The sequence below is a fragment of the Calypte anna genome, chromosome 3, assembly GCF_003957555.1.
Source record: "Calypte anna isolate BGI_N300 chromosome 3, bCalAnn1_v1.p, whole genome shotgun sequence".
NCBI lineage: Eukaryota > Metazoa > Chordata > Aves > Apodiformes > Trochilidae > Calypte > Calypte anna.
In genome coordinates this window covers 108,031,224-108,058,113 of record NC_044246.1, presented here as the reverse complement: position 1 = coordinate 108,058,113, position 26,890 = coordinate 108,031,224, and the positions used below count along the sequence as shown (strand labels likewise).

The 26,890-nt window shown below is 40.2% G+C and overlaps 1 protein-coding gene across 3 annotated transcripts in view; it reads left to right on the top strand.

Moving 5' to 3' along the window:
* Window positions 1-25,768, top strand: part of ITSN2 (intersectin 2) — an 82,979-nt gene extending 57,211 nt beyond the window's left edge. The window contains exons 20-39 of one of the 3 annotated variants that reach the window (XM_030446663.1): window positions 415-590; window positions 891-1,035; window positions 1,504-1,709; window positions 2,559-2,623; window positions 3,542-3,708; window positions 4,029-4,074; window positions 4,258-4,379; window positions 5,410-5,506; window positions 6,578-6,769; window positions 17,140-17,261; window positions 17,916-18,022; window positions 18,644-18,827; window positions 19,646-19,744; window positions 19,896-20,063; window positions 20,886-21,098; window positions 21,827-21,948; window positions 22,483-22,565; window positions 22,715-22,798; window positions 23,083-23,256; window positions 24,357-25,768. In XM_030446663.1, the coding sequence (XP_030302523.1) occupies window positions 415-590; window positions 891-1,035; window positions 1,504-1,709; window positions 2,559-2,623; window positions 3,542-3,708; window positions 4,029-4,074; window positions 4,258-4,379; window positions 5,410-5,506; window positions 6,578-6,769; window positions 17,140-17,261; window positions 17,916-18,022; window positions 18,644-18,827; window positions 19,646-19,744; window positions 19,896-20,063; window positions 20,886-21,098; window positions 21,827-21,948; window positions 22,483-22,565; window positions 22,715-22,798; window positions 23,083-23,256; window positions 24,357-24,514 (2,730 nt within the window). In that variant the 3' untranslated portion in view covers window positions 24,515-25,768. Of the gene's footprint in view, window positions 1-414; window positions 591-890; window positions 1,036-1,503; window positions 1,710-2,558; window positions 2,624-3,541; window positions 3,709-4,028; window positions 4,075-4,257; window positions 4,380-5,409; window positions 5,507-6,577; window positions 6,770-11,894; window positions 15,493-17,139; window positions 17,262-17,915; window positions 18,023-18,643; window positions 18,828-19,645; window positions 19,745-19,895; window positions 20,064-20,885; window positions 21,099-21,826; window positions 21,949-22,482; window positions 22,566-22,714; window positions 22,799-23,082; window positions 23,257-24,356 lie in introns of those variants that run through there. The other 2 variants (XM_030446664.1, XM_030446665.1) reach the window with 2 other exon arrangements.
* Window positions 25,769-26,890: the final 1,122 nt, after the last annotated feature.

Sequence of the window (26,890 nt, the reverse complement as noted above, 5' to 3'; positions counted from 1 at the left end):
GGAGGTGGTCAAGTGCCACAGTTAATTCTAACTACAAGCAGCAGTTTTTGTGCACAGGAAGCTCACCAGCCACTGCCTTTTGGCTGCATATTTGGCATCATAATTTTTAACAATGCAGGGTGGCTCTAGGGTATGATACATGGGCCCCAGTGTGCATGGTTGGGGTCTGTTTGAAGGATATAATGTCTTTGAGGCCTGTCTCTACATGTGTCTAGAAACTGTTCCATAATCACCCTGTTTCTTGAATAGGACAAAATCAGCTGAATTTGGAAAGGGAAGGAATGAAAATGCTGCTCTGTATATGAGAGCTGCTCACAGTGTTCACTCAGAGTTCCAGGAGGTGCTGACACACTGGATACCCTCTTTGTTTCACACTACTAATTGTTTTCTTTGCGTTTATTTTCCTGTCCGTAGGTTGATGAAAAAACTGTGGGAGAGCCTGGTTGGCTTTATGGGAGTTTTCAAGGACAATTTGGGTGGTTTCCATGCAATTATGTAGAAAAAATACCAGAAGGAGAAAAATCTTTATCTCCTAAGAAGGCCTTACTTCCTCCTACAGTATCTTTATCTACTACCTCAGCTGCTTCAGAGTGAGTTTTTGTTATGTTTCTGTTAAAATGGCTTTTTCTGAATTGATCTAATGTGCTACAGCACACTTAATGTGCTGTACAGTTTCATGGAGTGTTTATTTTTAAAATGTAAATGCAGAAAACTGAATGAAGAACCTACCTGAAAGTTCTAACTCTGATATTTTAAGTATTTGAGAGTCTGCTTCACATTGTAGGATTATCTGTTTTATGTATGTTATACACAGACCAAAAAAGGTCTGCTTGAGGTACTATTTAAATAAAAATTGTGATTTGTTAAAAATGCCTGTGTTCAATTTGCAGACCACTTTCAACAAGTAAATCTGCAGAAGAATCTGATTACCAAAACATACCCTTTTCTAGCCTGAATGTTAATACAGCATGGCAACAGAAATCAGCTTTTACTCGCACTGTGTCCCCTGGATCTGTTTCACCCATTCATGGACAGGTATCTTGTGTGAGCTGTAATTGCTGTATTTTATCTTCATGTTAATGAATTTAATGATTTAAAGATAAACCAAAACAAACCACAACTTTTCTAATACTGAATGCACTGAGCAGGCTAGAGGATAAAGAAACCAGTCTGGATGCTCCATTAGTGTGCATCAACATAATTCAATATGTTTTCAGGGACCATTAATCAAGAAGATTCATGCAGTATGTTTCATAATTTTAACATTTTTACCTGTAATTAAGCACACAAGATATTTCTAACAATGAGAAACAGTGTTGAGAGATTATTTTTCACTAAGCAGCTTGTATACATCAATGTAGAGAAAATACTCAGCCATAACTTAAGAATGAAGTTGCTTAAAATTCAGTAAAAGATAAATCAGTGTTTGGTTGTTTTTTTTTTAAGATTTGCACCAGTTTGAGTTGATTTGGTCAATCAACTTCTCTATTTCTGTCTAAACAGGGGCAGCCTGTCGAGAACTTAAAAGCACAAGCACTTTGCTCTTGGACTGCAAAAAAAGATAACCACTTGAATTTTTCAAAAAATGATATCATTACTGTCCTGGAGCAGCAGGAAAACTGGTGGTTTGGGGAGGTACATGGAGGAAGGGGTTGGTTTCCAAAATCTTATGTAAAGCTCTTACCTGGGAGTGAAATCAAGAAAGAGGAGTAAGTGCAACTTCTATTTTTGTTTTATTCAACAGTTTACAAAAAGAGGTGGTGTAGAGAGCAAAATTCTCGTGGTGCTCTGAAGTACAGAATGTAAATACTGCTTACAATTTACACCATGCTGTTTCAGGCTTTTATTACTTCACTCTGGCAAGCCCACTAAGATTGGGCTCACTACTGTGTAACTAGACAGTCTTGCAGGGCTGAGTACTGTGAATAATCAGTGGTGTTTGATTATTCATCAAGTGCCAGACTTTGTTTTGCTTCGTTACCAAGTCAGCTCAGAATGCAGTGTCCTTGCATTCTGTCTCTGAAGGTGCAGGTTTCTAAGTGCCCTACAAATAATTGTAAGCTGACAAGGCACAGCTTACAGAAATAGGGTGTTTTTCTTTATTTGAAATGATCATTATGTCTGTTCTGGCACTGCAAGGTAACTGTCTGGGTAATAAGTCAAAGTCTCTTTATGCTAAGGAAACCACAAAGAATGCCTACATCTACTGAGATGGCTGAACCATTGTGTCTCAGTTGTTCTTTTCATGCATTATTCTTAGAAGTTTTGTAGAATGTGAGAGTTTAGACAGAATTTTTAATTGGTACTTCCTTTGCATAGCATAATTTGGTAATATATCAGTCTTCTTTTTTGGTTTTTTTGGTTTTTTTGGAAGTGGTGTGCTCTTGGCTGCCATTCATATCTTAAATGTCATTGTTTGACAGTCAGGGAAGTCTGAATCAATTAGGTTGCAATACTAACTTTGACATAACCAAAGTGAGTTTAATCTCATCCTAATAACAAGGTTTGTTCTTGATCAGCCTTCTTCTGGTTAATCAGATGGTTTTTTCTTTCTGCAGACCAGAAGCCATTTATGCAGCTGTAAACAAAAAGCCCAATACACAGTCATATGCAGCAGGAGAGGGTAAGACCATGTGAAATGTGCCACTTAATGATACAATCTTTTTCTGCTTAATAGCATGTGAATAGACTTAATATGTGAAGAGTCTATGAACAGATCTTTTAATGCTTATCCAAAAGCTATGGTGCAAATGTTGGGCTAGTGTTATGGGAATTCTGAAACAGGAACTTAATTATATCTTCTGTCTAATTCAGGTGGAGCATAGGGTTTTGGTTTAGGTTTTAGGACTTCTGCCTGAGCATTAATTTTTTTCTGAAAACTTAAATTTTATCTCATACCCATAAGCTGAGTTCTTTTCCATCTGTTCTCTATGGTATTATTACTGCAGAGACATGAGAAGGAAATTTTAATCTCTTGAATGTGGATTGTTCTCTTTTAATCAGTAAGGAGTGAAGAAAATAAGTATTACTGGAGAAAAAAATATGGGAAGCACTTTCTAAGGCTTTTAATCAAGTGTATCTCCATGCTTCCCCAATTATACTTTAATTCCACTTGTGTTTTAAATTTTTGCTGTGTTAATCAGATAGGAATGGTTCTAATCAGGTTTAGGTGTGGAATATACCTGCTTGCTGTGAGACAAAGAGGTAAGGGAGAATACTTAATGCAAGAGATGAATTTCAAGCTGTGGTCTACAGGTCTCTGCTGATCCATAGGATGTGATCACAGGGTAGTAGCTCTTCCTGTGCCCAATTCACCTGTCTGTACAAAGTTGTCCCCCCTTAATTCAGAGTGTTAAGCATGAGCAAGATGTGGTTACAATCAAGCAAGTGGATGGGTTGAATCACAAACTTGTGAAGACTTGATCCATGTTATGAACACAGTGATGAACCCTAAAGATACCTTTAGTTGTATCTGATGTACTTTTATCCTCCTATCTGAAACTGTTCTTTCTCTCCTTCCCTGTGTGTGCTCTTTGCACAGAGTATGTTGCACTCTATTCATATTCAAGCTCTGAGCCTGGAGACCTGACTTTCGTGGAAGGTGAGGAAATCCTGGTGACCCAGAAGGAAGGGGAATGGTGGACTGGGAGCATTGATGGCAGAACTGGAATCTTCCCCTCCAATTATGTCAGACCAAAGGAGCAAGAAGTGAGTTCATATTCTGAAAATTAACACATGATCCTTTCTCCCAGTTTTATTATATTACTGATAGTGGTATCTCCAGCTCTTAGATAGTGAGTTCAAGCAGAGCTTAATGTCCTTGGCAGAAACCAAAAGCATGGGTAGCCTGAGTGCTACATCAGTGCTCTGGTCACAGGGTCACCCTGCCTTGCTTTGCAGGATGGTATTTTGCTAAATACGGGCTCAAAATTGAAATCTCCGGGTGCTTTTCTGTACCCCTGCTTCAAGTTGGTGTAACCTGTACTGTTCTTATTGCATAATAAAAGATGATTGTTGTGTTTTTGTAGGTTTCTGGTAATGCTGGCAAAACTGGAACAATAAATAAGAAACCCGGTAAGTGTGTGACAATATTTTCACTTGTGGGACTGTTTCTTAAGTGACTGTAAGTGTTCAGATTTGTAGGAGTGTTTTAGTGGTGGCTCATATGCCTAGCTCCAAGGTACCTAGCAGAGTATTTCTGTGGGTTTAGTCCTTACTGTAATGAAAAAATTAAAAATGCAATTAATATCTTTTCAGAAATTGCTCAGGTTACTACTGCCTATGCTGCATCAGGAAGTGAACAGCTTAGTCTTGCTCCAGGACAACTAATTCTGATTCTGAAGAAAAATGCCAGTGGATGGTGGCAAGGAGAGTTGCAGGTAGTTATTGAAAGAGAACTAAGTGTGACTTCATGAGTGGGAAGGAGGAGGTAATCTTGGGTTTAGTTGAGAAAAAAAAAAAAGGATAGTGTTCTAAAAGTTGGATAGAAGTTATTTGCACCTTGTATAAGTATTTGGGGGGAAAGGGTTATTCAATAAATCTTGGGTTTCTGGGCTTTTTTGTTTATTTTGTGCCTGGGAAGAAGAAGAGAGATGTTGACACTTAATGAATTAAGTTAGGATTTAATAGACAAAACATTAAATTGTAAAATAATTCTAGTGAAAAAATCCTTCCAAGTTGGAATTGGAAGCTAATATATTGTAAAGCCTGATGTTTCCAGTTTTCTCCTTTCCCCACCTTGAATTTCTAGTCTCAAGGGTTGAAGGCACTGTTATATGACATTCTTTTTAAATCATAGTTAGTCCTTTTACTTTTGAAGCCACATGCATGTTGTCCATAACAACCTTCATCTTTGCAACCAGTGCAAATAGTTAAATCACTATCTCAGTGTTTTCCTTACCATTTTCTTTAGCTGTATTTTAGCTGACTGCAGGTTAAACATGTTGCTTCCAATGCTAAATGCTGTTTCCAGTATTGGGATTGAAGAAAGCAACAGAAAGTTAAACCCTCTTAATATTGCTTAACTGGCCTTTCCCAGGGTGTTCTGTAGCTGCAAACACTGTTCTGAGTAAATATTCTTGTTAACATCTTGGGAATGTTGACATCTTGGTGGAATGTTCATGGGGCAGAATTTCATCCCTACAATTAAATTGTGTGCTGAAGTCATTAACTGCACTTGAAAATTTTGGTTTACTACACTTTACAGAACCTATTAAGGTGCAGCTTTATTTGAATTGGGTTGTTTTATCCTATGGCAAATCTTTTTTTTCCTCTTGAGATCTATTTAGTATTTAGTTGGTGGTTAGAATCATGACTTTTTGTCTTTTGTTGGCAAAACTGTATGACCTATTTGTTGCTTGTTTTTCCAGCTATTTTTAATTGTGTAATAACTGTTTTAAACATTTACAGGCAAGAGGGAAGAAGAGACAGAAAGGATGGTTTCCTGCCAGCCATGTGAAATTACTGGGTCCAAGCAGTGAAAGAACCACATCTGCTGCTCCCTCAGGTGAAAAAAAAGACTTTGTATGTCAATTAGAAGATTTTATGTAACTTTTTCAGTTGTTCAGATTATGTCTGAATTACGTAACTAGCACAGTATTATGTCATTACTTAAAGTTCTATTCAGAATCTGGGTCTTTTTACAGACATGTCCATTCATCTGTCCAAGAAAGGTAAATCCCACAATTTCTTAATCAAAACAGTTCTTTACAGGGTCCCTCACTTGTACATCCTGTTCTCTCCATACCTTACAACAGAGAGACTCAGTCACATAAAGATGTTTATATCCAAAAGTGGTAAGGATCAGCAGTCCATCTGCTGTAGCAAGAGCATATTAATTTTGCTGAATGCACTGAAGAGCCACACTGATCTCATTTGGAAACTACACGTGCTAGAAAAATCTTACAGAAAACCAGCAGCCACTGATAAACACCTGGAATTACATGCACTGCTGCTTATTAGGAGCAGCAAATTGCCACTAGATTTTTCTATTTGAATGACTGAAAACAAACAATATTATTTCACAGAAAAGGAGCTTTTTTGGGTCTGCATGCTTAAATTGCTTTTCTTTAAAGCATAGCTATACTTATACAACAGTTTCCTGAGTATTACAGGACAAAACTTCTCTTTGACTGAACTAGCAGCTCATGATTAGCTAACATGCATTTCCTCTTCCTTTGCCACATTTTTTTCACAGTTATCAGCTATAAGATAATCCAATCAACTTTCTTTTCTGAGCTGGTAAAAGAATACTTGATTATAGCATTATTAATAATATAAAATATAATTATATATGTTATAGATAATTAATATTAGTATGATTAAAAGCATACTTGATTATATTTTTAAAATCTTAGAAGGTTAATATATACTATACCAGCTGAATGTGTTTTCTGTATAAGCACATAGATACATAAAGTGTAAATAAAGATTACTGCCTGGCTCAATTAAAAAAAAAATTAAAAGGGAGAACACATCAAGAGAAGGTCATGTGGCATTTTTCTTATGTAATGGTGTATGTGAAATTCTCTTAATACTTGTGCAACAGTGTTCTGCTCTTTCTGTTGATTCCCTGCAGTGTGTCAGGTGATAGCCATGTATGATTACATGGCAAACAATGAAGATGAGCTCAGCTTCTCCAAAGGGCAGCTTATTAATGTGCTGAACAAAGATGATGCTGACTGGTGGCAAGGAGAAATCAATGGTGTGACAGGTCTCTTCCCCTCAAACTACGTGAAGATGACCACAGATTCTGATCCAAGTCAGCAGTGTAAGCAACTTCTTTTTTTTTATTAATTTTGCTTCATTATTTCAAAGTTGCATTTCTATTCTTCTGGTTTGTGTTTGCAATTTGGAGCTGAATCAGCTGAATTTATTGGTACTTCAAATACTCTTTCTTTAGATACTTTACTACTGTATTAAGTACTTCAAATACTTTTCTGTTGAACCTGCGAAGAGCCAGCATGTTATCAGCCAGATAGTGGGTAATAGTAGAGTCCTAGGTTGGGCTAAAAATACTAGACTTAGTAGGTGTTCCCCTAGCATTTAAGATGCTGATGTTTGATAAATGACACAGTCTGAGAGTCAGTGCAGGCATACTATGCTCAATTAGAGAACTTCCTCCAGTCTCATGAAATAGAAAACAAAAGTCACTCTTAAAAGGTGATTGCATTTAAACTTTCAGTTCAGAAAAACAACCACAGAAAGGGTAGGAAAAAGATTGTGGCACTGGTAAGTCCTCTAGCCTATGGTAAATACATGTGTTCTAGCCCCTAGTGATCTTGCTTCCATCCAATTCTGATAAAAAAATATATTTTGAAACATGGTAAGCTGAAAAGTGTAAGGAGCAAACTGGAAGCTGAATGCTGGAATATATACCATGTGCTCAAAAATTTCTCTGCCTTTTTTGCATACAAACACAGTAAAGGTTCCTGTTCCACCCACAGACACACACTGGGGTTTTTTGTGGCCACTCTCCCCAGAGAAAGTTACCACCATTTTTACTCCCTCCACTTTTCATCCTGGAGAATCACCCACTGTGATTAAACCCAACTTCTGCATCAACCCATGATATCAGTAGCTTTGGGAACACATCTTGACATAAAAGTTAGTCCTTTTACTTGTCCCTTCACTTTTTTCCCCCCTAGGCATTCTTTGTGGTTTCCTTAGCATAAAGAGACACATCCAGAAGTCTGGTTAAGGCTGACTCTTAGTTGCCTGTACTGAGTCTGTGGAGCAGTGATTTGATCAGCACAGTTGCTTTGTTTCAGAACAATTCACAAACTTGGTAATGAAGGTACAACTTGGATTGAAAAGCTAAAATATTTATTCTGGGTAGCTTTTTTATGGTACCTGGGCAAAAAGGCAGTATTCACCCCTCTTCTGGATTTCTTCTTAGCTAAATTATATCATCTGTGCTTGCATTTTTAGCAACACATTGGTTACTTTTCTTTTTAATTTGTTTTTTTTTATTTTTTTTTATTTGTTGCTCTGGGTGGTGTGGCTGTGTTGTCAAACACCTTCTGGTTAATGGTTGGACTAGATGATCTTGAAGGTCTTTTCTAGCTAAGGTAATTCAGTTATTGTTAGGTTCAGCATTTAGGTTGAACTTAATATTCTTTTGATTACCTATCTCTAATTCATTAAAATGAACACTTGAAAGCTTTGTTTTCTATATGTAGAGACAAAAATCTTAATTTTGAAAAAGTAGCATAAATCAAATCCTGATGGGCTATAAAATGAAGATTCTGGATGAGTATTTAAACTGTCTGAATTTCAGTGGAGATATTGCCTTATCACACTGTGTTTCCATTTTGGGTTACATAGCTGAAAGTAGTAGGTGGCAGATGACTACATAAACCACTGATTTTCAGCAAAATGGTGTAATTGGAAGCATTTGATAATAAGTTTTTCTCCTTGTCAGCTGATATGTCATTAGGCTGGCTTTTTCTCAGATTTCAATGTTGTGGAATAAAAATATTTCCATCCACATGAAACTGTGACCAGAATTGTTCTTCTAAAATACATGGACAAAAATCAGCCAGTGGCAGTCAGCAAAGAGCAGATGTGCACCAGGTCATCTGTTCATAGAATCATAGAAAGAGTTCTGAGATAAAAGTCTATTTTCTATAAAGCATATCTATTGGTGTTTAATTAAGAAAATCTACCTATTGTTGATTATTTATTTTTTTTAGTTCTCAGAGTATTTCAGTTAAGCTTCTTTATATATCAGTTTTGTGCTGGGATTCACCACTCTTTTGTGGTATTAAAACATTTACATGTGGAAACCTGATAAAGATTCCTTAAAACCAGCACTGCTCTTTAGCTCAAGTGCAGCATTGTGCACATAGTGTTACACAGATTTCAGCTGTGCTGTGCTCCTATGGTGTGAAGTCTGAGTTAGTAAGTTGTGTTAACAGTAAGCTAGTGCTGTACAGTTCTTCTGTAACCAGAGAAATACTTAAATCTGACTGAACTTCCAAACATGCTTGGATTTCCTTAAATTTTTTTTGCTATTATTTAAATATATTGCAGAAACTATCACTAATATTCCTGAAAAATCACTAAGGAATTGGCTTACAGAAATGGTGATGTGGGGGACCAGCCTGGAGATAAAACAATAGAATTTTTTAAATGCATTGTTATAATTTAAAGAATTATTAACCTGAGTATTTTAATGCTTCTGTTGAAGAATAGCAGTTCCTCCCCCTGTCTCTTCTAAGCAGTCAAATGTAGTGATACTTGAAAGGCACATTTCCTTTAGTCAGATAGGGTTGCAGGCTAGAAAAACTGCTTTTCCTTCAAATTAAAACTCCATTACATGGCCCACCTTTGTACCCAGGGTCTTTTCTGGGGTTTGCTAGTTATAGCTAAAAAGAGTTGGTGAGATGTTTCTTCTCTTAGGGTGCTGAAATAGCTCTCTGGACTAAAAAAGCTGTGCTGACAAGATCACCTTTCCTGTTGGTGTTGATGCACATCCTGGCATAGGGTCTCTGCAAGGAAAAAAGTCAGCTAAGGGGGTCATAGATCTGTCAGCAGGGCTCTTAAATACAACCAGGTCCTGGTGACTGCAGAACACAGAGTATCTGAGAGTCATGATCTCAGTGACCTTAGTGGTGGTTAGACTGAATCACATTTTAATGGTATTTTAACAGTCCTTTTCCTAATGTTTACACAGAAGCCATTATTAAGAGTAAGTAAGATATGCAGGAAATTTAAACAAAATAAATAGCTGTATACTGATGGTAGAGGAATTCACATAATCTTGTAATCATCTATTCACTGTTCAGTGCTTACTCAGTTATTCAGAGTCATATATATTGTGTATTGCCAGTACCTGTCTAGGACAACTCTTCCAGGCTGTCTTCCATTCTTCCCAACAGGTGTGTAAGGTATGCTAGGCATTATACAATTACCCCTTTACAGTTCTTTCCTATGGCCTGGTCTGGAGATAATTTTGTCATTACAGCCAGCCCTCATCTCTTTAAATGGTTCTTAGAATTTTTTTCTCTCTGTATCTCTTTGGCTTTTTCAGTGAGATAACTTTTTTTCAGTGAGTTGGCTCATCCATGGGACCTCTCTGAGCATTGTCCTTATATTTTCTTTGAGATTTTTCTCAACTTTCATACCTCAGAGGCAAGACTGATGCTCCACACTTGTTTGGTGGATGTCTTACAAAACTATTAATGAAGTGTTCATCACCCAGAGACATTCTTGCTGAGAGCTGGATAACTCAGCCAGGTGGATTTATCTACACTCAGTGTACAGAGGCTTTTGGTTCATCTTACCTGAGGTATCTCATCTCCCTTTGTTAGGCTGCTCTTCCACAGAACTGAATCTTGTTCCAATTCTTTCTACTCTAATGTAAATACAGTTACTGCTTCAATTTTATTTTTTGTTCCCATAGCCCAGCATTGCTGCTGTTCCTCAAGCATCTTAAGTTTCTCCTTCAGGTGCTTAGATGTGAGCTTCAGGTAGTCCCCATGGCCTGATCAGCACCTCCTTCCCCAATTTAAACCTCTCTGCTCTGGTTAGACTGGGAACAGATCCTCTCTCCATAGACTGTCCTTGACATGCATATGACAGTGGTATGAATTTCCTTAACATCCAGACCTGGCATTTTTACTAATACCACTAGATCTAACTTTTTTTCCTCCCCAAACATTACTTGTATGTGTGACACATCAGAGACACGAGGCAAGTCCTGTCCTTTTAAGAAGACTCTGTTTCTAGAAGTTTTATCTACATGCACAAAAGATCATTAGTAATTCCTATCCACCACTGCCTAATGAATGAAGCTGAGTGATTATCAGGGGTCTTTCCAGTAAAAAAACTCCTGTGAATATGTTTGTGGAAGGTGTATTTCTATGTCTATATATGGACAACACATTTTGAAGTTTTCTGTTTACTGCCAAGTAACTTCCCTTTATGGTTATGGAGTAAGAGTTGATGGTATCAATAGCCTGATAGAGGTGTTGCATGTTGCAGGTCCACATTCATTTTTAACATGTGAAGATAAAGAATTTCTTAATATATGTCTATATATTTTTAATATGTTTTTATTTATATATTTCCTATATTTCTCAATAGCCCCATAACTTAGCCCCTTTTACTGAGGATCAAATACGAAATCAGTCCCTTAGTTCATGGTGACATAGTAATTTTGTATTTCTGGAACTGTTTGGTGAATGTCAGTCAGACTTGATAAAAGCTTTCAGGTTGAAATTCTGGGATCTGGAAAAAGTCTCTGGATTGTCCACAGAGTGTGAGTGGCTGTAGCCTACCTCATACATGTGCCTTCAGCCTAACCCTGTAGTGCATCTTCTAGACTCTGTAGAGCTTGGTTTCTGATGGGAATATTGAGTGATATGGAATGTCCTACTTCCTGAAAACATCACTAGGGACTTCAGGCTCTGAGCATAATCAAACAGGATAATTTTTATGTGCCAATATGTATAAATACCATTAAGGCTTTCCTTAACAATTTTAGTTTTTATCTGAATTTCCAATGTTACTCAGGAGAAATCCTGGCTTTGGTGAAATCCCAGGGAATTTTGCAGTTGCCCTTAAAAAAACCCTTAGGGCTTGAACTTGTGTTGTTGAGACTGCATAACAGAGATTCTCCTTGGGAAACTCTTCTTCAAGATAAACAGCTGTAAGTGGTTTTTCAGGGTCAGTGGTGGCTGGTTGCAAGTACTTAAAACTGTGTGTGTCTGTAAATATGAAATTGCAAGAGTAGAAGCTCACGATGTCTGTTTTCAGAAAGTTGAATGGAAGTTATTCCTTTCTGACCTTTTCGGTGGTGTTCTGTCTTTTGTCCGTAGAACTCATGTGTTTCACTCTTCAAATTTATGTTCATTTTATCCTTCATTTTTTTTTTTGTTTTGTTTTTTTAGGACCCAATGTTGTCTTCCAGTGTGAAAGCACCTCAGAGACCCACTATCCAAGTTTGACTGTAGCGTGGAGGCAGGGTGGCAGCCCTGCTCATGTATCTCTGACTCAATCCTTTTGCTGCGTTTGAACCTTAGATCCAGACAAGAAATTAGGTTTTTGTGGGTTTTTCTTATAATCTACAGTTAACAGTTGATTTGTAAAAGCAGAAAGGATAGTGGGTCTTTGTGTGGCTTTCACTGCTGTTCATTCTTGTTTCCTTTAGTATTTTTCTTTGGTATTGATAATCGTGGATCATTAGCATGCATATCAAGTTATCCTTTCCATGGTGGGATTGCAGACACACAAAGACCCACTATTTGCACAGTTTATCTGAGCTGTTTTTCAATGGGCAGTTGTGTTCTTTTGATGTTGTAATGTACATACTTTGCAGAATTAAAATGTTCACTGATTACTGTTCTAATGGATTTGATTTAATCGCTTGCATATTGAGCATTTAGAATTAGCAGCCTACAAGGCTCATCCAGAAAATAAACCCTACCTGTCTCTGCTGCTGATAGTCACTGTGATTACAAAAATACTACAAGACCTAAGATTTAGATCTGGTGCCAGTCCATACAGACTTTTAATACCATTTTTAACAGTGGGAAAGGACTATGAGGCATAGAGTGGAGGGTATTTAAATTTTTTTTCTTCCTTCACAGTAGTATTTGAGCAGGAATTCAGGTTGTTTTGGCTTGATGTGTCTTATTCCTAAACAATCTTCTTGCTTTAAACACTTTATTCTGATAATTCATATTTGCTTTCAGGTTTAGCAAACGTAGTGGTTACTGCAGTAAGTATTTACACAGCCTCTGTGCTACTGAGACCCTTTCCCTGCTCCTTTTTTCATGAGTTAGTTCAGGGCACTGAACAGTGTTTGTTTCTGGCTGTGGCCTGCAGTGATTTAAAATTAAGTAGTTTCTGAAAGCTGCTGCTCTAAATGAGCAGCCTGATACACAGACAGCCTGGTGAAAGAGATGCTGCCAGAAAAGAGACACTAGCAGAAACCTGGAGCTGAAGGCAGAGCATTTGGGTTTAAAAATAGAACTATACTCCTCAGCTCAAAAGTGGTCCTTCAAGGTACACTTAATGCCTATCAGCAGGACGGTGCAGTAAAATGCCCACATTTTATTAGTTTGGGGGAAGGGAAGAACCAGGACTTCAGGACTCTAACCCTGATACCCCTTTAAATAATAAGAGTAACTTAATAGCAGAGTACTTGGCTGATTAGATAGCTCTGTGCTCCTGTACCAACAGATCTAGCAGACATGGTACTTAATTTAGTTGGTTTCCTGAGCTTGGATATGAAACAGCAAAGGTCACTTATGCAATCAGAAATGTTTACAAAGCACTGTATGTTTACTATGTATGTGTGTGTATATATACTTGAATGTTGTGAAGGTACTATCAGGAAAAGTTTAGTCCAATGGCAGAGATTTAAAAGCCTTTCTCCAAAGTTTCTATAGAAAGAGAGGGATGTTATGTATTTAATATACTTGATCAAATAATGTGTATGTGCCCTTGAGTTCAGAGAGAGATCTTTTGTGCAATATGGACTGCAGCAATGTGCCTACATAAAACTCCAAATGGATTTTTATTCTGGATGTATTTTGTTGAAACAAATATTTTGTTATAGAATGAAGTTGTGTTACTGTAGGCAAATAATGTGCTAGATAATTCCTCAAGTATTCTGGGTCACTTGTTTTCCTTATGAAACTACACTTGAAGCATTTCAACTAAAATACACTAATCACCCTGAATTGCCTTCTCTGATTTTCTGGCTTTGAAATCCTGTGTAATGGAGGCTGAAATGGGTTGGGCTACACCAGTGGCATCAAGCAGTCACTCACTTTAGGCTAATGATTGGGTGATTCTATAAATTATCCCATTTCTAAAAGACACTGTTCACCTGTGGGATGTCAACCAAACTGACTTCCCAGTGTCCAGTGACAAGTTTTCTTTGACAAATTGCTGGTAGTTGTCTCTGAAAAATTAAAACCAACTTCACATCCTATCTGGGGTGTTCTGGGAAATAAGTTACATGGCATTTTCCAAAACCAGCTGCATTTGTAACTGATGTAGGTGGAGATTAGGGTAGTATTTAGTAAAGTATCCCTCTTGGGTATTTAGATATGAGCACTGATGATTACTGAAACAGCTGCCCCAAAGTGATGAGAATTGAAATGAACCATTTGAGGCTTTTGCTGTTATCTTTTTGTCTTTCAGTATTACCTGAGTGTGCTCTGAATTCTCTAATAAAAAAAGGACAATAATAATTACAGTAATGTGCCCTAATAATGCAGATTGAAAGATACCTATTCCCTGCCTTCAGTATTTATTTCTGCTGCAGGAGTCTGCCTGGCACAGCTCAGGAACAGTCACCTGAGAGCTCTGCTCTCCAGTGCACACTGGTGCAAAAAGAATTGGCCACATGCATCAGATCAGTGATAGGACAGATTATGCCATTATACAATAATGTTCTGTATCAAACAAGTGCAGCTCATACAAGCTGGGTTTAAATGACACTTTTTCGTTCAAAAATGTTACTTTTTTTCTGGTTGTGTGCAATCCACTCTCTTGTTGATAGATGTCAATAGAAGCTGTCATCCCAAGCAGCTGTGTAAAACTAGCACTGAAGTGTTCATCCCTTGTTTGGGTGAAAAAGGTTGGCTTTGGAACTAAGGACAAGGTGGAAACCAGAGTTATTTAAATTGGTGGTCCCAAGTCAAGAGGTGAGAGTTTAAATGTTGCTGAGAACCACACAAGGTTAGCAGCTAAAACTGAAGCCAACCAGAAAAGCAAAATACAGTGTTGGCTGCAGGGTGATACTTGCTTCATGTTTTTTCCTGTGGGGCAGCAGATAAGAGGGGCCAAGGTGTAACTGGGGGTAAGAATGCAGAAAACGATGCTGTAACTGCACAGGTACTGAAACACTTCCCCTGTTTGCATGAGGGATGGGCAGACTACAGAAGCTCAGAGTCCAGAGCTGAGTTCCTGATCCCACAGTCAGATCCGTGCAGGAAGCTCTTGTGCCAGCACCAGGAACAGGTTGCAGGGCTGGGGTGGGTGCTGGTGAAGGGCTGTGAGGTGATGCAAAGCTCTCTCCAGTTGTCACTGTCACCAGTCAGGAGTGCAGAGAGCATCCAAAGCACACAACACACTCATAACTGCAATGTCTCCTACCAGTCACTGAGTATTTATGCCATCTTGATGCTTTGTCAGATTGTATCCTTGTGTGATTTTCTTGAGTTGAAAACACCTGTAAATAAGTCTGCCTGTAGGAATGCCGACTGACCTGGGCCTGTAGTGGTGTTGGGAGCTGCTACAGGGTCGTGCTACTTTCATGTAATGATCTAATAAAACTGCTATGTAATGGTGTGTGCTGCCTTAAAATCTCTACTGTTGTTATTTTTCAAGCTAGAGTGTTAATGTTTGGGGTTTGTTGTTAAGACATGCAAATGCAGGTGATGCTTAGCATGAGGCAATTGTTCATCTTTGGTTTTGAACAAAGTTGTAAGATAACTATGCAAATGTATTTTATTAAAGGGACACATAAAAGGCTCTAGTTTGTCTGTTGTGGTTTCTTTGTCTGTCTGGGGAGGATTTTTACCCATCTGAATAGCTTGGTACAAGCATTATGGTACCTGGCTTTCTGATGGCACAGAGGCTACTGTCAGTGACAGGCAGTGACAGGAGTACCTGGCAAGTGAATTTGCCTGAGATGTGCCAAGAGATTGTAAAATGACCCTGAGTGATGTCTTGTACCATCAGTCTGCTCTCTGGCTGTACTAAGGAGACTGTTGTAAAGTCAGCCCATGTACCTCAGGTGTCTTTCTATGATAGCCTGGAAAAATAGAGGTGGGCTAGCACAGGCAAAAAAACCTCAACTCTTATCCAGCCATACCAATATGCTTGAGTTAAAAAAAAAACCAACCAAATAAACAAAAAAACAACCATACCAAAAATCTACACCCACCCAAAAAAACCCCACAACCCTAAAGAAACCAGGCTGTTTTCTCACAAATGCAATTTATACAGGTCACCTCTAACCCTAATAGTCTTCACTGATGACCCAAAGCACTGATGCCTCTTGTGTAGGTAGGTCCTTCAGGACAAGTGCCTGAGCTCATGTTTGATGATGTCTTCCCAGAGCTGTCGTTTTTTATGTGTTTTTTTAAATTGTTCATTTTGTTGGGGAAAGGGAAAAAGGCATTTGGTGCCCAAGAAGATGTGGATGTGTTTGAAAGCCTTTTATCCATCTGGGGATATCTGTTTATCCATTCCTCAGTTCTCTGGAATTGGCTTTTAAGTAAAGGATTTTAATTCACTTTCCCTTTTGTAACAAAGAAAAAAGTGGAATATTTTTTCTTTAAATGGTCGTAGGTCTTATTCAACTTTCTTTCACTGGAAGATTTCTTCAGAAAGTGTCATTCTTCTCCTTGAACTTAATCAAATCCAAAATATGTCAGTAGTTGGAAAGCTTTTCTTCCCAAGCCCCCCCATGTTTTTCAGCATTTGAATCTCCTGCAGAGCAGAACATCTTTTGGCTGTGAAACTTGGTAGTTTTTATTGCAGGGTGAGCTGTGTTAGTAGGAAGAAAGTATTTCTTGTTCATGTATATTTGGAGAGGGAAGTACAGTTTTAAATACCACTTTAGAGACTGGGATTTCCTGTTTATTCCAGCTTGGGTTACTGTGCCCCTGTGAGACAGATGCTTTCACATCTTGGAGTGCAGGATTTATCACAAAAGGTACCAGCAGTGTAGCAGGCATCACTCTGGCTGTGCCCCAAGTTTTGAAGGTACCAGATGTGCAGCCCTTCTCTGTTAGGAGTTATTCTCAGGAGGGAGCTTGGCAGATCATGCCCCTGGTTTTCTGAACAGCCTGGCATTACCTGACTTGCCCTCCAAAAGTTTTTTAAGAGAGGGAGGTGAGTCCCTAGTGTGGGCTCTCCCAAAAACCTCACACCTTTCCTGAGCTGTATGGGGAGCTTGGGATGAAGCTTCACAAGACAGAAGCCAAACTACAGCTTTCTGCTGCCAAAAAAAAAAAAAAAAAAAAAAAAAGAGACAGTTTTACAGCTTCCATGCACATTCCTGGCTGTTAAACTCACAGAAAATTACTGTTCTCCCTGGGGATTTGTTTGCTGCCAGGGTGTGAGCTGGGAGTCAGCCTGAGTGGGATCTAAACTACTGCTTCCTTCTTGTAGGGTGTGCTGACCTCCAGAGCCTTGACACCATGCAGCCGATGGAGAGGAAAAGGCAGGGCTACATTCATGAACTCATTCAGACAGAAGAAAGGTATATGGATGATCTCCAGCTTGTCTTAGAGGTGAGATGTCTTAGATGGGAAAATCCATTTGGAAAAAGGACACCTCTGTCCTGCTGAGTTACAGCAATGGCAGTAAAGGGATCCTTAAAGATCCATGAAAAGCTAGAGGAAGAAAGTCAGCACCTCTCTTTCCAATAACTGTTATGTGGTTTGGTCCCCAAGCAAAAACATCATGTAATGAAAGCCATTGTCATACAAGGACCTTCCTATTTTCCAAGTCCTATTCTTGGGAGGTGTTTGGACTCAGGGTACTGAGGATGGGCTGGGCCAGGGTGTCTGGCAAAGCTGCACAGGCTCAGACAGGAGCTGTTCAAGCACCATAAAAATTTTATAGTCTGTCTTGGTTTCTGATTTTATTTCTGGAAGCAAAACCACTCCAGTAGGCAGGGCAGGAACTGACCAGCATTAAGTGGTCTTTTATGTCTCACTTTACCTTCCTATGTAAACCAGCTGGATGGTGTAGAGTTAAAGATGTTAAACATTGAGTTACACAGATATTCTGCTGCCACAAGTGCTAGGAAGGACTTGCTTTTAACTTCTGAAAAACTGGACAATGAGCATTCAAAAAAAGTAAAATCCCTGCTAGGCTAAACAGGAGGCTGAGCTGCTTTTACCTTTGAAAAACTGCTCACCTTTCTGATTTTTGGACTGCAGGTTTTCCAGAAACCAATGGCTGATTCTGGCTGTCTCACAGAAGGAGAAATGGGGCTGATCTTTGTTAACTGGAAGGAACTCATCATGTCCAATACAAAGTTACTGAAGTAAGTACTTCCTCACGTTTTGATGTTTTCATCTATATTCTCTCGCTCCTTTCCCTAGGAAGTTTTGTGGTTTTCTAGTAAATATTCCTTGCAGATTATTTCCTGTGCATGGGTCCATTCTGAACAGCTAAATGCATTCAGACTACCTCACAAAGAAGGAGCTGTTATGGGAGAGAAGGGAATAAGCAGCAAGAACAGATGCACATTTGCTATAATACCTCAGAAATAGAGCCTCTATCAAAGCATGCACACGGGACATGTCCTTCCCAGTTTTCTACAAAACAACCTTCTATTCTCTAAAAATCAACTTTGGAGAGACGAAGTGGCTAATAACTCATGGCAATGGGATGCTGGTTGAATGTAGAGATTGATGCTGATTGTTTCAGAAACCTCAAAGATGAGTCTCAGTCCCACAGGACCCCATCAGGAGGCTGGTTCAGCCCAGCACGTTGGGGTCAGCCCAGTGACCTCCCAGGGGTCCAGGCTGGACCCTGCCATGCCTGGAGGTGCTGGTTCTGTGTCAAGGAATTAATCTTTCAGGGATGGTTGTTCTAAAGATCTTGATTTTTGGCTTGGCAGACACATCAGCAAAGTCGGATGGTGATGTCTTTCCTTTTCCAGAGCCTTGCGAGTGCGTAAGAAAACGGGAGGAGAGAAGATGCCAGTGCAGATGATTGGGGACATCTTGGCAGCAGAGCTGTCCCACATGCAGGCCTACATTAGGTTCTGCAGCTGCCAGCTTAATGGAGCTTCATTGCTGCAGCAGAAAACTGATGAAGATGCTGATTTCAAAGACTACTTAAAGGTATCTCACTCAGTAGCTGTTGTGCTTTCTCCTTCCCTCAGTGACAGGATCCCATCTAACTGGCATCAGCCAGATCAAAATTATCCAGAAGAGCAAAATTTTGCAAAAATAGTTAAGAACCTTCCCAGGTGTATTTCTGTAGTCAACATGGTTAACACTGTTTATGCTGTTTACATACCTGTCTTCCTCTCTAGCTAATTTATTCCTCCATTTCCCATTCCATTGCTCATTATGTCAGCATAACACTGACCCCACAGAACTATAGAGCTGGTGGCTGCACCTTCCCAAAATCTCATGCTATCAGAAGGGGGAAGAGTCTGTGGAGCTGGTAAATAAAAAAGCTATAGTTCTGGACACACTTCTAACTCACTGCAGTGTTTCTAAAGAGTGGGGTTGCAGCCAGGGCCAGAGGTGTGCAGTGTCAGGGGAAGGCAAACTGCAGAGATGAATAAGGATTTGCTGCCATGCTGCAGCTGTGGCAGTGGCTGTGAGGCCATAGGAGGAGAAATGCCACAACTATTGACATCAGGTGTTTGTTTCGTGGTTTTGTGGGTTTTTTAACCTGAGTGGAGCCTGTAATTTCAAAAAAAAAAGATGGGATGGTTTTGAATGGAATGATTCTGCATAAATAATGATCCTCTGGCTTAAGCTGGCACAGCACCAGCTTTCCTGTTTGTTCTAGACACAAGTATTATTGCTTACAAAAAAATCTTAAGATTTATTGGAATGACAGGAAAAATTAATTTGATCAGGCAGTTTTCAGTTGTTTAGTGATGAGTAATACCATGTCTCTGTTAAATCTCTGGCTTGTCCCATAGAAACTTGCCTTGGATCCTCGTTGCAAAGGAATGCCCCTCTCCAGTTTCCTCCTGAAACCCATGCAAAGAATAACCCGTTACCCCCTGCTCATAAAGAGTGTGAGTATCCTCAGTGAGCTTCTGGAGAGGGATTTGATTTAAGCAGAAGCAAAAAGCTTTGTCCCCTGGTGGGGATTTCTTTGCCAGTGTGAGTAACACCTGTCTTACCTCTGTTTCCATCTTCTTTTCTCCCCTTTTTGATCCATACCAGATTCTAGAGAACACTCCAGAGAATCACCCTGATCACAGTAACCTCAGGCTGGCCCTGGAGCGTGCAGAGGAGCTCTGCTCCCAGGTTAATGAAGGGGTGCGGGAGAAAGAGAACTCGGACAGGCTGGAATGGATACAGTCCCACGTCCAGTGTGAAGGCCTTGCTGAGGTACCACCTTGATGTTGGACAGCAGAAAGTTTTCTGAAAGTTCAGAAAGTTTTTTTGGGGGGGGGAATGGGAGTCCTTGTTCCCATCTGTGGGTGTGATCCAGTGTTGAGCATTTTATTAAATTCTGCTTGCAGCCACAGTGTGATGAGCCCTGGTAGTTCTTGGCAGTGGAGAAATCTTGATTTGCCAGCTTAAAGCTGGTATCATTTAAATGGTTAAATGAGCAGAAATCACCCCAGAGTTGTTCTTGTGCTGCCCCTGGGCTAAGCCAGGTGCTGCAATGCAGAATTTCACTTTGGGTGTGTTTCCCAGGGTTTTCTTTCACACAGAAAGGGCACAGAAACTCTCACTGCCAGGTTCTCAGAGGTCTGTGAGGTTCAGGCTCCTCTACCTTTCAGAACAGCTTCAAAATGAGGTGGTGTAACAGTTCTTCACTGACTGCATAAGTAACCAGGGCTTGACAGGCCCAGAGGATCTGTCCTAGTTCCATCACCTAATTGTGCACCTGTAAGAGGTGACTGCCTGACTGCAGCCTCTTCTTAAACACAGCTTCTGGACAACAGAAAAGTGGCCATGAGATAAATGCTTTAATCCAGTCAGACTCATGTATGTGTTGTTGGTAAGGCTTAAATCTTCTTTAATCTGGGAGTAATGCTCATAGCATGGCAGATCACAGAGCAGTTTCCTTTCTTTCCATTTGTAACTAAATTCATTAAACAAAACAGAAGAGAATTCTGAGTGGCTCGAGCAATCTGGGCTGTGAAGAGGAGGAACTGATGTCTGCATTAACTCCCTGCCACTAATGGGTTTTTTGTCTCTTAGCAACCAGTGTTCAACTCCCTCACAAACTGCCTGGGACCACGGAAGCTGCTGCACAGTGGCAAACTGTACAAGGCCAAGAGCAACAAGGAGCTGTATGGATTCCTTTTCAATGACTTCCTCCTCCTCACCTACATGGTGAAGCAGTTTGTCTCTTCTGGCTCAGATAAACTGTTCAGCCCCAAATCCAACTCCCAGTTCAAAATGTACAAAATGGTGAGTGAATCAAGATGCCCTGTGTCCATGTTGATCCAGTGGGACTCAGCTTCTGATGAGGAATGCTCTTTTCCCTGCTGGGATTAGCCAGTTGGCCCCATCTCATCACTTGCTGTCATAGGGTACTGGCAGCCAGTGTGCATGAATGCTGTTGGCTTAGTCCCTGGGAAAGGACAGGCTTTTGTGGCTTGGTTTAATAAACACTTTGGTCCACTTTGGAGTGAAAGGTCAGAGATAACATTGTGCCTGAACAGCTGAGTGGGATGTTCAGAAGTAGGAGGCTTGACTTGAGTTTGCACAAATTGGTGTATCCACAGGAAAATTCTAGTTCTTCTTTAGAAAGTAATAAAAAGTGTAAAACTGTAGTCTCTGTGTCCCCACAGTGCATTCTCAGCATTTTGGAGTTGTGAAGGAAACTTGATGTATTGGGGCTGCTTTCTGATAGAGAAAGAGAGAGATTCCCAGGATTTCCAAGCTGCACACTGCAGCTCTGCTTACACAATCCTGCCATGTTCACAAGGCTTTTAATCTCAGAGGACAGACTAGGGTGTGTCACCAAAGTAGTTATTTCTCTAAGTCCTTGTACACATTCTTTATACAGTGATCTGACTGTTCTGTCCTACAACTTTCATTTTCCCTACAGTAAAGCAACATATTTAAACGTCCTTGCAGAGTTTCCACTTATTGTCAGGGTGATGCTGCCACAGTGATGTTTGCTTTTCTTTCAGCCTGTTTTCCTCAATGAAGTCTTAGTGAAACTGCCCACAGACCCCTCAAGTGATGAGCCAGTTTTCCACATATCACACATTGACAGAGTTTACACACTCAGAACTGACAACATTAATGAGCGGTGAGTAGTGAAAATGCAGAGACTTGTTGGTCAGGGCTGCAGGCTGTGTTTCTGGGGAGCAGGTGTGGGAGTCTTTGTGCTCAAGAACAGCATTTGGTCCCTCAGTCATGGAATAAACTTGTCAGACTCATTTGAAATACAATTTTTTTTCTCATTATGTTCTGCTTGTGCAGCAGCTCTTTCATGGAATCCAGTCACATCCACTGCTCCCTGTTGTATAGAATAGTTTAGGGCTGAAAAATCCAGGATCCCATAGGATTCTTCCCCAGTCCTGGGCAGTCTTAGATGTGACCAAGCAGTCTTTAATAAAAATTATTTATTTATGAAGATGTGGATATGTGGCACAAGATGGAAAAAAAAGCTCTATTGTTTTAGTCCTTGAACTGACTTGATTCGTGATGCCTCTGAAAACCCAGCAGGTGATGGGCAACAGAGAATGGGGCAAGGTGGCTAATGCTGAGGTATCCTGCTGATACCTCCGCTGAGGTTTCCTGCCTGTGGTATGACCCTGACCATAGGGATTGCTCTTTGCAGCACTGCCTGGGTCCAGAAAATCAAAGCAGCATCAGAGCAGTACATTGAAACGGAGAAAAAGAAACGGGAAAAAGCTTATCAAGGTACCAACTGTATTTCCCTCTCATTTGGACACGTGGGCAGGACCTTTTCTGGGGGATGTCCCTGTCTGTGTAAGATTTCCTCCCTTTTCAGATCTATTGCCAGTTTCTGCAGTTGTGACCAATCCCTTTGTTTGTGACTTTCTTCCCAGCTCGCTCACAGAAGAGCTCAGGAATAGGACGCCTGATGGTTCATGTGATTGAAGCAACAGAGCTCAAGGCCTGTAAGCCCAATGGTGAGTGAAGGGAGTAATGTCACATCACGGTGATTCCTGCAGCATTTGGGAAAGCTTGCTGTGAGGGGCTTGGTGATTTGGGAAACACTGTGGTTTCAGCTACAACTTCTGAATGAATTGGCTTCAGAGGATGGAGCACAGAGCCTGTGATGCTCTGGGATACAGGGATTGATTGCCTGACCCACATCACCTGGACAGCAGCACTGATGTGTGTCCCAGCACCCTCCATAGGGGAGGGAGGTGTCTGAGCTGCAGAGATGCTTCACTGCTTGTTCTGTGTTTAGGGAAGAGCAACCCATACTGTGAGATCAGCATGGGCTCTCAGAGCTACACCACAAGGACCCTGCAGGACACCTTGAACCCCAAGTGGAACTTCAACTGCCAGTTCTTCATTAAGGATCTGTATCAAGATGTCCTCTGTATCACCATGTTTGATAGAGATCAGTTCTCACCCGATGGTAAGTTTGGATATTTATTTTGGAAGGAGAATGGGGGTTTTGTGACTTAGGATACACAGTTTCTCACCAGCAGTTCCTGAGAAATACTGGTTAAAAAAAAAAAATGCCTTAAGAGGTTCAATAGCCTTCCAGAGCAAACAGCTCTGGGATGCTGGGTTCTATCTCACTCCAGCTTTTTTATCAGACACAGAATTATTTTTTGCCAGACTGGAAAGACAGAGAAATTGAAAGCAGAACATTTTCTTTCTCACTGTAGCTTCCTGAAAACAATGTGCTAGGTTATATTTGCATAGCAATAGCTTGATAAGCTTTCTTTTTTTGCTTGGAAACAGCATGGTTTTGGCAGTCAGTAGCTCCTAGTGCTCTTTACAAGGTTAAGTGCTTCTTCAGGGCTCTGACACCCAGTTGATTATTGCAGATCTGTAATGTATGGCCTTGACCTGTGGTGCATTATGTGTAACTATAGCTCAGTCTTTACTCCTGTGAAGGTAACCTGACTTTGCTGGTCTGCTTCTCCCCATGGGAAAGCTGAATCTGTTGTTTTTTCAGCTCATGGTAAACCTTTTAATGCACGCACACACAAAGGTGTTTGTGAAATGGCCACAAAGAAGATACATAATTTCTGAGTAGGACTGTAAACCTGTCAGTGACAATAATTGTTGAAGGTGACTGTTCTTGTGACAGGAATAAAGATAAGCCTAAGTTAAAGGTTGGCTGAGCCAAAATAGTTGGATTTTTAAAACTGTCTGCATAGCAGCACAGCTGACTTGTGAACAGGTTCCATCACTCAACCCTGACCTTCTAGCTCCAAGAAAGATAACTTAAAATTGTCTTTCTGAAAAGGAACTGTATTTTTAAAGCCTACAGTTAAAACTATGACATAAAGGCGTTTTCTGCCCTGGTTCCATAGTATTTCTGTCTTCTAAGACTGGTTTTGGTCAGTGCTGGCTGATTTGCACAGGGCTGGAGACAGGAAGCTTGGAAGCATTGCTGTGGAGCTGAACACACCCCATGGAGCATTGCTGCTTAACCTGACACCTTCAGATTTTCTAAGCATCACATCTTTGCTTAATGAAATTTCCTGTTTCTTTGCCCAACAGATTTTTTGGGTCGCACTGAAGTTCCAGTAGCAAAAATCAGAACAGAGCAAGAAAGCAAAGGTCCCACAACTAAACACTTACTGCTGCATGAAGTTCCAACAGGAGAGGTCTGGGTCCGCTTTGACCTGCAGCTCTTTGATCAGAAAACACTCCTCTAGGAACACTTACTTTAATTTATGAAGGACAACTGAAGCTGACAGCCTGAACATGTTTCTTTTGTAAAGGATTCCTTGCCCCACGCTGGGTGTTAAGCATGAGTTCCTGCTGCTTCTGTGTTTCCTTAGTTACTGGTTGTGTTTAGTTCAAAGTTGTTGATCTATGCAAACACCAATGTTACTGTATATACAGTACTAGAGCTCAGTGCCTTTTTATTATGTTGGAATATGTTGGGTTTGGATGCCAATGTTTCATTTTTCAGGGCCAGAAGTATTAAGTAGAAATGTGGCATCAAGATGTATGCATATTTTACCACTTAGTCTAACATACAGACTGAGGAATGGTTTAGCTCAGCACTAGAATCATTCCATTTGAATCTGACAAGTGATATCCACTGGAATCTTCCCATCTCAGGATGATAGTTTTAAAGATTAAAAGCTGAAGAAGCCTTAGCACTGGATAAATCTCTGATATAATGTATATCCTTTGAGACATCAAGTGTAGTTCTTTACTTGACTTAGGTCTGCACTGAAATCAGTAACTGCTACTTGATTTTTTTTCTGCTTCAGTCTGATTCATCATTCTTTGCTGAGACAATGTGGTTGTGAAGAATAAATAGAAAAAAAGTTTTTTTTTATATACTGTGACCCACAATAATGTGGAAAAATACTCTTCAGCTTTTGTTTCTTTCCTAAATGTAAGTTATTTGTGTACATTTCCTTGGTCTTGCAGACCTCCATGTGAATCTTGAAGCTTTGACATTGCCAACATGTATATAGAGAGTAAAACTTAAGTTTATTAATGTAATTTGTCTACAGATGTTTATTGATGCATAGTGATTTTTAAAAAGTATATTTTATTGTACAGGGGAATGTGAAATAATGAGAAACTTACAGGATTAAATTCAAGAAAAGTTTATTACAAGTTTAAAAGGTTTGCTCTGAGGAACTGTCACCTCAACGGGAATCTGTAAAATGAGAAGTTGAGAGCAAAAGATTTCTCTTGGCACCAAAATCAGGGATGGTTCAAAAAAAATTTTTCTTTATAAAGGTTTTAATACATTGTAACCATTTTACTGCCTCCTTAAACTGCTTTGTTGAAAAAGCACAGCATGCTTTCCATGGGTGCAGCAATACCTCCTGATGTCTGAGTTTCACCCCCAGTAGCCATCTGTGTGGGGCTGAGTCAACCTGTTACTTTTAATAGTTTTTTGTGGTTCAGTATTTCTAATCCTAAATAAAACTAAATCTTGGCAACTCTTGAGAGGCTGTGTCTGTACAGTGGGAGTATGGGGCTTCTTGCACAGAGAAAATCCTGTTTTCAGGCTCTGACAGCAGAGCTGCTGTGCAGTCACACCAGTAGGGAGACAGGGACCACACTGGAACAGGAGACAAACCAAGCCCTGGGCCACTGGCACCATTTGTTGCTCAGCACTGGTTCCCCAACAAGTGATGGATATTTTGTACAAGTGCACTTCCCATCTCCTCTCCCATAATTATTTCCTGCCTTCTCAGAACACTCAATTTGTATGCTAAAGTTTGATTTACTGCTGCCTCCAGGAGAAAGTCCTCTTAAACCCTGGTAGTAGGCTACCACTATTTTGCACAAATAATATTTAGCAAGACATCCACTATGGGAGTGCTGAGAAAGATTTGAACAAATGAAGTCAAATCACTATTTCCTTATCCCTGCTTTCTAAGCTGCTCTTCTGTACACACCTGCTAATCACACGTGTAGCCAGGAACACCTCTTTCTCATTCAGAGAGAGGGGTTGTTCTTGTTGATCACCTGTCAAGGTGATCTCTTTCAGCTTCATGTGAAGTTACAACAGCTGTAGCTAAAATTTTGCAGGCTTTGTCATTTCTTCTGCCCACTGCTAACATTCACATTCTAAAATGAAATTCATGACTCGAGAGGTGTGGCTGTTGCTAGAGCTGGGTATAACAGATGGATCCTGCACAGTATAGAAGAGGGGCCCACTGGACATTTTTCCAACTATTCTCACCAGTTCAGCTTTAATACAAAGATTGCATCACCCCATCAACCAGAGAACATCAACACTAGAGCTGAGCCTAAGTTAAACAAGGGGAAGTGTAGAGTCTTGCATTTGGGGAAGAACAACAAGATGTCCCAGTATAGGTTGGGGGCTGACCTGCTGGGGAGCAGTGTAGGTGAAAGAGACCTGGGGGTCCTAGTTGACAAGAAGATGACCATGAGCCAGCAATGTGCCCTTGTGGCCAAGAAGGCCAATGGCATCCTGGGGTGCATTAGAAAGGGTGTGGTTAGTAGGTCAAGAGAGGTTCTCCTCCCCCTCTATTCTGCATTGGTGAGGCCGCACCTGGAGTATTGTGTCCAGTTCTGGGCCCCTCAGTTCAAGA